Source organism: Bison bison, unplaced genomic scaffold, assembly GCF_000754665.1.
Source record: "Bison bison bison isolate TAMUID 2011002044 unplaced genomic scaffold, Bison_UMD1.0 scf7180017864466, whole genome shotgun sequence".
Taxonomy (NCBI): Eukaryota; Metazoa; Chordata; class Mammalia; order Artiodactyla; family Bovidae; genus Bison; species Bison bison.
In genome coordinates this window covers 4,170,467-4,180,440 of record NW_011495027.1, presented here as the reverse complement: position 1 = coordinate 4,180,440, position 9,974 = coordinate 4,170,467, and the positions used below count along the sequence as shown (strand labels likewise).

General features: G+C 38.7%; 1 protein-coding gene across 1 annotated transcript in view; it reads right to left on the bottom strand.

The window, feature by feature from the left end:
- Positions 1 to 1,872: 1,872 nt before the first annotated feature.
- The window catches only part of LOC105003280 (calcium-activated chloride channel regulator 1-like), a 34,397-nt gene continuing 26,295 nt past the window's right edge, over positions 1,873 to 9,974 (bottom strand). Inside the window, exons 10-14 of the mRNA XM_010860333.1 lie at positions 7,639 to 7,854; positions 6,296 to 6,557; positions 5,369 to 5,539; positions 3,511 to 3,744; positions 1,873 to 2,701 (exon numbers count right to left, since the gene is read on the bottom strand). Of these exons, the coding sequence (XP_010858635.1) occupies positions 2,319 to 2,701; positions 3,511 to 3,744; positions 5,369 to 5,539; positions 6,296 to 6,557; positions 7,639 to 7,854 (1,266 nt within the window). The 3' untranslated portion in view covers positions 1,873 to 2,318. The remainder of the gene's footprint in view (positions 2,702 to 3,510; positions 3,745 to 5,368; positions 5,540 to 6,295; positions 6,558 to 7,638; positions 7,855 to 9,974) is intronic.

The window sequence follows — 9,974 nt, the reverse complement described above, 5'->3', positions numbered from 1 at the left end:
GACTGAACTGAACTGAACTGATACATAAGAAAAACTAGTCTTTCTTAGACTAAAGGACATACAATCCATTCATTTCAGATTTTGTCTTTGGAGCAAACCCAAGAACTATTTGCTAGTTTTGCATTGCTTGGGCCCCTGTATAACAGTCTTTCCTGTACAATGCTGAAGTGTGTTGTAACCCCACAGTGAAGAATGATTACGTGAAGGATGCTTTGATCAGTGCTATATTAAACTTGTTGTGATTATTATATGGATGTTTCTGAAGCTGCTGTCCTTAACATCACAGTACCCTAATTCACTGAGAACCTGTAGATGAAACTTCACTTGGGTCTCAAACAGAGAAAGTCATGCTCTTCTTGAACCTTTTTTTTTTCACTGTAGCCTGTTAATCTTTGTTATGCCTGCTTGGATGCTCAACATAAATGTGTGACCTGGGGACAGCAATTGAACAGGACATTATATTTGACTTTGGATATGCTAAAGTTTCCTGTAGTTTTTTATCATATATTTACTTTCTTTCGGGCTTCCCTGGTGGCTAGATCATTGAGAATCCCACCTGCAATGCAGGAGGTTTGGGTTTGATCCCTGGATCAGGAAAATCCCCTAGAGAAGGGAATGGTAACCCACTCCAGTATTCTTGCCTGGGGAATCCCATGGACAGAGAAGCCTGGTGGGCTACAGTCTATGGGGTCTCAAAGAGTCAGACACAACTGAGTGACTAACACTTTCACTTTTTCCCATTTCTTTATTTTCTTAATTTTTAAACATACTTATTGTATGTATCTTTAAGGTGCCTCAAGTCCTATTTTGAAATTTTTGAATCTTCCTTTTAAGAATATCTATAAATAAAGAAATAAATCTAAAGTCTATGTAGAAACAATCTTCTAGATGTTTTGTTTTCAGAGAGTCACTTGAACATTAAACTCATTGTGCTAATAAGCTGGGAATTTGAAACCACTTTACAAGAATACTTGCCCCTGGAGGCACTGGAATGTTTGATTAGTCCTTGATGGGAACTGTCATATTGCTAAGTCTATTTGTCCTTCTTCCCTTTTCTTCCCCTTCCCCTTTCATCTGTCATGACCGTAACCTCTTCCAGTTTTGTTTAGTCCTTCATGTAGTTCCCAAAACCTCCCTCCCCACACTACTCAGTCATAGATAGTACTCCTGATTTATCCTCACATGTTCCTTATTGCCTGTAAGAAAAAAGCCAAATCTTACTCATCTGTTTGTATTCAGGACCTAGCATAAGCCTGGAATATAGTAGTCAGCTGATGAATATTTGTTGAATGAACTGAATTGCATTACATAAGATAATGCATATAAGGCATTACTAGAACACTTGGCACAAAGTATACAGTAAATGTTTCTCAATCACTTTCCTTCACACTTGGCCTGAACCTGCTTGTCTACTGCACGTGCCACCACTGTGGCTTTGGGCATCTTTGACTCATAATTGCATGCACATTGCATACATTTCTGTGCCTTTGGAGCCTTTACCATGCTGCTATTTCATTCCACAATGCAAAGTGAAAGTGAAAGTCGCTCAGTCGTGTCCAACTCTTTGCGACCCCATGGACTATACAGTCCATGGAATTCTCCAGGTCAGAATACTGGAGAGGGTAGCCATTCCCTTCTCCAGGGGATCTTCCAAACCCAGGGATTGAACTCAGGTCTCCCGTGTTGCGGGAGGATTCTTTACCAGATGAACCACCGGGGAAGCTACAGTGCAATCTCTTTCTTAAATGCATCATCTTTGCCCAAATCTAGAGAAAAAGAATATATAATCCTGGTAATGTTGGTCCAAATCTCTTCTATAACAAGTCATGAACTTCATATTATTTATTTATTTTTAACTTTTTATTTTGTTTTGGAGTATAGATGATTAGCAATGTGTTAGTTTCAGATGTAAAGCAAAGTAATTCAGTTATACATATTCATGTACCTATTCATTTTCAAATTCTTTTCCCATTTATGTTGCTATATAATATTGAACATGCCTTTTATATTTAAATAGTTTGACCTAGTTGGGCATTTCTGGCATATTTCAATGTAATTACATGTTCTTTTATAACTGGCAAAGTTCCTCAAATCAAATTAAACATAGTTCCATTTATTGATGCAAGCACCCCTTCTTTCTGTACTCAAATAATAAGTGAACAATGATTAAATTTTTGGATTTGAATACATACTTTTTATGCATGTGTACCCAGTTTTTAGTATTTTATTTCATTAAATTGCCTCATACAGGAAATCTAAAATACATTCTATAAATTTTTATAATCAAAAGAAGGATAAATGATGTATCTCAGGAAAACTCAGCCCAAGGAAATTTGTAATTCTCCTAGCCACTTCCACATAATTTTTAAAATGTGAATACCAGGAATGGTGCTGTTGATACTAATATCAGGACAAGGAAGAGAAGGACTTGGTTTCTCTGGAGGAATCTCTGGGGGAATAAACAAAGATACTTGTGCAATGTTGGAGATTTCTGACTTCAGGCTGACCTCATCAACAGCCTGTATAGCAATGAAGAGATCCGTGCCATTTGTAAAAGTGATGGTTTCTGGTTTAAACACAAAGACTTCCTCTGAGTTGGCCTCATTTGGGATGAGATCAGTAGTGTTCACTTGAAGCGATTCATTGAACTTGTCTCTGAGCTCAAGAATATTTGTGCTTATTCTAATGATGTACTTGTCAGCTAAAACATAATTTAAAAAAAAGGATGTGATTTGTAATCCGCAAGTCAAAGATTTTAAAAATCTACTAGAAACAATATCATCATACTATAAAATACCAATGAATAAATAAATTGATGGTCCATTTTTATAAGCACTAGTATCTTTTTTTTTTACATTTTAATTTTTATATCCTGTGCCCTTTTGTATTCTGACAGAGTAATAAATGTGAAACTGGATCAGGCTTGACTTAAAGCTTAGGTAATTATTTCTGGCCATAGCATCTGACTGAGAGAGGAGATAATTACTGCTTATTATTTTATTATTTGTGCTTCTCAAACTTGAATGTATACACACATCATCCAGGGATCTTAAAATGCAGATTCTGGTTCAGTAGACCCAGTTCTACACTTCTAACTAGCATTCATGTGATACCCATGCTGCAATCCACAGACCATACTTCGAGAGAAAAAATCTGAGGTTTCTTCCAAAGGACAGCTCTGGTCCACAGTATCTATGCTCTATTCCCAGTTCTCTCCAAGAGACATTACTGAAAATGAGGTCTATTAAAGCACAGCTTGGCAAGATTTCAGAAAAAAAACTGAGGATTGCCTATTCCTGGTTTAAATATCTTACACCTATATAGGCCAGTTGTTCAGATTCCAAACTTCTCATGTTTAAAAGTCTTAAACTGTCATTTCAGAGGACATCCCAGGTCCCTCCTGCCTTCTGCCCTCAACATGCATCACAGCACACCTGCCTGCCTCCCACCGTCTGCCCCTCTGCTTGGCTGCTAACCTCCTTTACAGGGTCCATACCACATTCAGCTTACCTCTTCCATGATCATAATCATCCCCGGGAGCCGTCCAAGTCAGATTAATGAGATTGTCCCCTTCGATTTTTGCCTTCAGGTCAGTGATTTTACATGGTGGAAAGAGATCAGGTATGGGGGCCTTTGGAACATCAGTGGCCACAAATGAACCTCCCGAGGACGTTCTGCTGAAACATACTTGCTTGCCTTGATCCTTGTTAATTTCAGGTCTTGGTGGATTCCATTTTACTTCACCTGCATTAAAAAATCCCTCAGTTAAGACAGATAACACCATGAAATGGCTATACTTCCCTCTGTTTTGTCATTGAGTTGCCCTCTTCTTACACTTCCCTTCTTTCTTCCCACACGCAAAACTTAATTTGTTGTAAAGCTCCTAAATCAGGTCACATCAGAGGGGGAAAAGCAAAGAGAATCATAGTTCTTTATCTCACATATATTTATTTCCTGGATATTTAGTGGCATAGCTTCCACAATTTGTTTTTTATAAATACACCTGTCCTGGAGTTGATTTTGTGTGTGTGTTTTAAATTGGAGGATAATTGCTTTACAATATTGTGTTGGCTTCTGCTGTATGTCAACATGAATCAGCCATAGCTATACAGAAATCCTTTCCCTCTTGAACCTCCCTTCCACCTCCCACCCTATCCTATGTTTTTGCTATCCTACTACCTTATCCTAATCTTAACCGGCCACAACATCAGTTTAAATACTACCTCTGCTTTAAACCTTCTCATACTTCTTCAAGCAGTCTCTTCCACCTAGGTAATACTGTGGGTTTTATTGTCTTTCCTATTTATTTCTTAATCATTTAGCTGGGATTCAAGAATTGCCTTGATTATTTATTCTTTGAATTTTTCTCTTTCTCTCCATATTTGTGTTTTATCTTTCTTATTAGATTGTGCTGCTGCTGCCAAGTCGCTTCAGTCGTGTCCGACTCTGTGTGACCCCATGGAGTGCAGCCCACCAGGCTTCTCTGTCCATGGAATTCTCCAGGCAAGAACACTGGAGTGGGTTGCCATTTCCTTCTCCAAGGCATGAAAGTGGAAAGTGAAAGTGAAGTCACTCAGTCGTGTCTGACTCTTAGCAACCCCATGGACTGTAGCCCACCAGGCTCCTCCATCCATGGGATTTCTGGGCAACAGTACTGGAGTGGGGTGCCATTGCCTTCTCCCTATTAGATTGTAGTTTCTCACAAAATGTTTTATGTTAGGCGTTCTAAAATTGTGTGCTTTTGAAAGACTTGATTTTCTCAATGAATGTATGGAAATCTAGTTAATGTAGCAATTCCAATTTGCTTCACATTCTTGCTGAAAATTTGTATAAAAGTCATCCTGAAATTCTAAAAACCCCTGACCTGTTCAATCAGTGGCATTCTTGTTTACCAGCAATAGCTTATTTAGATGCATTTTCTTATTTATTCATCATAACCATTCCATGAGGTAGTTACTATTATTTCCTATTTTACAAGTGAGGCAGACAAAGCACAAGAGAGTACCTAAAATACTTTATCTGGTAGAAGGCTGGAATTGAACCAAGGCAGTCAAAATCTATACTCAATCTGATGGCTTAATAGGTGCTATGTTGTTACCTAGAGAACAGTGAATGATGTCTGGACATATGTTTGATTGTCATGACTGTGAGGGCTGCTTCTGATGTCTAGTAAATAGAGGCCAGAAGTGTTGCTAAACATCTCACAATGCACAGGACAGCCCTCCACAATAAAGAATTATGTGACCAAAATGTCAGTAATGGCAAGGTTGAGAAACTGATTTAATTCTGCACCATTCTCTCAGGTTTTGGTTTTCCCTTGATTCCAAGCCTTTTACTCAAGGCAAGGATGTTGTTATAGATTACTCACCATTCTCAATCCAGCCAGGTATGTACATGGCTCCATTTCGCTGGGGTGATGCATTCTGAGAGGCTGTGTTGACTCCGCCCAGAGCCCACACTTTTACACTGTATCTACCATTTGTATCATAAGCTGTAAAGTACCTTGAATAGATACCATCATCCTTAGTAGCATCAGCACCTTGACAGAGAAATGAAGGAATTAATGAAGGAATTAGGATTTGACTGTGTTAAGGATGAGGTATACTTCTTTCACCACTTTGTGTGTGTAATTTCAAATGCATACATCTTGTCCTCCTGAATTGTCTTTCTTTTTGAAATCAGCGATCAAGTCATGTGTTTCTGTTACATCCAACATAGCACAAAGTAACCTCTCAATAAGTATCTGTTGAACTGAATTGAATTACTGTATGTTACTGGTGACAAAAAGTGTTGTGTGATTATTTCCTTAAAATTTATGACTTTTACCGAGGATAGGTTTAGGTAGAAAATTCATTTACAGAATTTGTTTTAATAAATTTACTTGTTTTATAGTGAATAGTCAAGTTCCTTCTCTGCTGCTTTCCAAATGTTAAAGCCTCTTTCTTCATCTGTAATGTAGGGATCATAACACCTCAAAAGTGTGTGGTGAAGATAAGAAATGAAGATCTATCTATCCATCCATCACAAACTCCTAACACAAAATAGCTATTAATTTTCCTCCTTTCCTTTTCTGAGAGGGTTGGAATGATCACTGACAACTTTTTTGCACTTTATAGAAGCTAAAGGCAAGCTCTTCTCATGTTTCCCAACATTTTGAAATATAGGAGTTGTAGGGAGGCAAAGAGCTCTCCCAACCACAACCCCAGTGCTGGACTCCTCACCACAATATGCCCTCCTGCTGTTGCTTGGTTGTTTCCTGGAAAAGAAAAATGTGTCCAGTTCCTGGGGTGGTTACCTGCTCCATTGTCCAATAATTCCAAGGTAACTGTTTTCCCATCCACTGATTCTATTAGTGCTGTGACCTTGGACCTGAGAATTGGCTTGGTTCCTTGGTGAATCTTTACATAAACTACCATAGGGCTAGGGAATTTGCCTGTGTCTTTGTTCATTTTAGAGGTCACTGTAACTGGAGGCAAAGTAGCACTTGAGGCACGGGAGGTGACAGTCAAAGTTAGGGTTTGGGAGCTTGCTTGTAGGCTGTATTTCCAAACGCCAATCTAGTCAAAAAAAAAAAAAAGGAGACATTTCCAGTTAATAAATTTAAGTGACAGACCTAACTTCAATGCAAACTATAGGAAGAGCTCATCTGATACATGTACATTAAAAGTAGATCTAAGAAGGTGTTTTATACTCTCTTAGTCAAGGGAAACTTCGGTATGTTTGGACTAATGACATGGTTCTTACTGCCAAGAAAATTCTAGTTGGGAAAAATGAGGTTTGAAAGTTGTGTCCTTATCATAGCATTGGTTTCTCAAGAGCAGGATCAATAGAGGAAATAGTTTTCATTATGCCAAAGCATCAGCTGCTGTGTAATTTGAAGGTTCTCCTTTTAATACCTGGAGAAAATATCACCGATTTCCTTTTTCTTGACTAAAGCTATGACCAACCTAGACAGCATATTAAAAAGCAGAGGCATTACTTTGCCAACAAAGGTCCAACTAGTCAAAGCTATGGTTTTTCCAGTAGTCATGTATGGGTGTTAAAGTTGGACTATAAAGAAAGCTGCACACCAAAGAATTGATACTTTTGAACTGCGGTGTTGGAGAAGACTCTTGAGAGTCCCTAGGTCTACAAGGAGATCCAACCAGTCCATTCTAAAGGAAATTAGTCCTGAATATTCATTGGAAAGACTGATGCTGAGGCTGAAACTCCAATACTTTGTCCACCTGATGTGAAGAACTGATGAATTGGAAAAGACCCTGATGCTGGGAAAGATTGAAGGCAGGAGGAGAAGGGGATGACAGAGGATGAGATGGGTGGATGGCATCACTGACTTGATAGACATGAGTTTGAGTAAGCTCCAGGAATTGGTGATGGACAGGGAAGCCTGGCATGCTGCAGTCCATGGAGTTGCAGAGAGTCAGACACAACTGAGTGACTGAACTGAAGAGACTTGCTGTCACACAGAGTGATTTCCACAGAGTGGAGTTTTTTCCTTGTTCTCTTTCATTCAACACTGACTTTTTTTTTTTTTTTTTTTTTTTAAGAAACCACTATCATTTTAAAAGTTGTGATTATTCTGTAAAAATTTTATTTTATCTTATCAAACTGTGAGAAGGAAAAAAGATGAGACCATACCTTGGCAATGTCTGGGATTTGGAGGTAGGCCATTTTGGTGTTTTTATCCACTATGAAGCCATCTTGTTTGTTTCCACTGGGATCCCAGAGAAGGATTTGGGGAAGATCAGTTGTCCAGGTGATGAGAAACAACGTGTCTTTCCCCACAGTGCTGTCCACAGTCACTGTGCCATTCATCCACTGACTGTTCTGGAGGGTTAATCCCCTACTCTCAAGCTGTAAAGTAAGTATACAATTCTTTACTTTCTGGAGAATACAGCTCCCATCACATAATAGCTTCCATTTTGCCTCCAACTATTAGTTGCCCCATTAGAAAGACTTCAGTGGTACCTAAGAACTTGGCTTGATGTTTAGTACCTATTATGAGCCAATTCTTTTTTTTAAATGATCCAATCATAAATGACTTTTCCAGCCTTAGCTTCCATAATGTTGATTCTGACACCCAAACAAGACCACTTCCTCTTATGATCTTCATGAATCTCTGACTCTCTGTCTACCACAATCTCTGCTTTTCCTGGAAATCTATACATTCACCTCCATTTGTCTAAGGCTTACCTACCCTTCAAAATTCAATTTGAATGTCACTTGATGTCTATATCACCAACAAGAATAATCTCTCCCTCCTTTGATCTCCCACAGTATATTTTTTTTTTTAAACTTTCAATTTTGTATTGGGGTATAGCCAATTAACGAACAATGGTGTGATAGTTTCAGGTGAACAATGAAGGGACTCAGCCATATATACACATGTAGCCATTCTCCCCCAAACTCCCCTCCCATCCAGGTTGCCACATAACATTGAACAGAGTTCCATGTGCTATACAGTAGGTCCATTTTAAATATAGCAGTGTGTACATGTCGATCCCTTCCTCCCATCCTTCCCCCAGAAACCCCAATTTCATTCTCTAAGTCTGTGGGTGGATCTTGTTTCTATCAATCCTTTGATGTCCTCACAGTGTGTTTTGTTTGATACCTACCAGCATACTGTACGTCTCATCTTATTACTGGACTTAAACCCTTAAGGGGACTAACTAGGACTTACTTTGACCCACATCTGGATTGTTTAACTTGCAAATAACTAAGTCCTAGGTCAATTATTATTGCAGTCCCTGTGAAGGTAAATTGGAGAAGGCAATGGCACCCCACTCAAGTACTGTTGCCTGGAAAATCCCATGGACGGAGGAGCCTGGTAGGCCGCAGTCCATGGGGTCGCTAGGAGTCGGACACGACTGAAGCGACTTAGCAGCAGCAGCAGCAGTGAAGGTAAATGAAAGAAGTCACTGCCTAAGGCTGATTTGTTATCTGGTGAAGAATGAAGAAGCTGTAGAGCAGCGGTTGAAGTAGGGAAGCGCTAACCAGACTTTGTAGAAAGTATAATTTTTCAGGATTATCTCCTAGTTAATTATTTATGGTCTTTAAACGAATATCTGTCAGAAGATAGGATGCTCTGGTCATCAAGCCTAACTTTCTAGTTTTGAAAATAGATTATGATCTAAGATGTGAAGAAAGCAAGGGGCCCTTAGATCTTGTTCTTATGACAGGTGGGGAAATGAGTCCTACTCATGTCTCAATCTCCCTCCCTTTTAGGTTTCTTAAATATAAAAATACTGGGCAGAAACTGCCTGACTGTGAATTTGCCCATTAATCAGTTTAATTACTTTTCTAAGACATGTTCCTCCTGTGTTCAAATCAGGCTCTTGGGTTTAATATTCATAAATGAGTGTAACTGCTATATTCTTTGACTGAATAAATGCTACACTGATAGACTAAAAAGCCTAGTGTTTTGAAATCTGACATTATTTGGCTTTAAAAAAATTTTATTGGAGTATAGTTGATTTACAGTGTTGTGTTAGTTATACATCAATTATACATCTACATATGTTGTGTTTAGTTGCTAAGTCTTGTCCGACTCTGTTGTGACCCCATGGACTATAACCCACCAGGCTCCTCTGTCCATGGCATTTTCCAGGTAAGAATACTAGAGTGGGTTGCCATTTATTTCTCCAGGGGTTCTTACTAACCCAGGGATTGAATTCATGTTTCCTGCATTGCAGACAGATTCTTTACCACTGAGCCACCAGAGAAGCGCATATGGATTCTTTTCCCATATAGGCCATTACAGAGTATTGATTAGAATTCCCTGTGCTATAGAGTAGGTCATTATTTGGCTTTGATTTACATTATTTTTACTTTCATTCACAATAAAAGTTACAGCTCACACAGGTGTGGTGCTGATTATTCACTCTCTGGTTTAAAGGTTCACATGAATAATTTTTATAGCCATTAGGAAAGAGCACTTAATATATTTGTCCATTTTTTATTGTCCCAAGACTGTT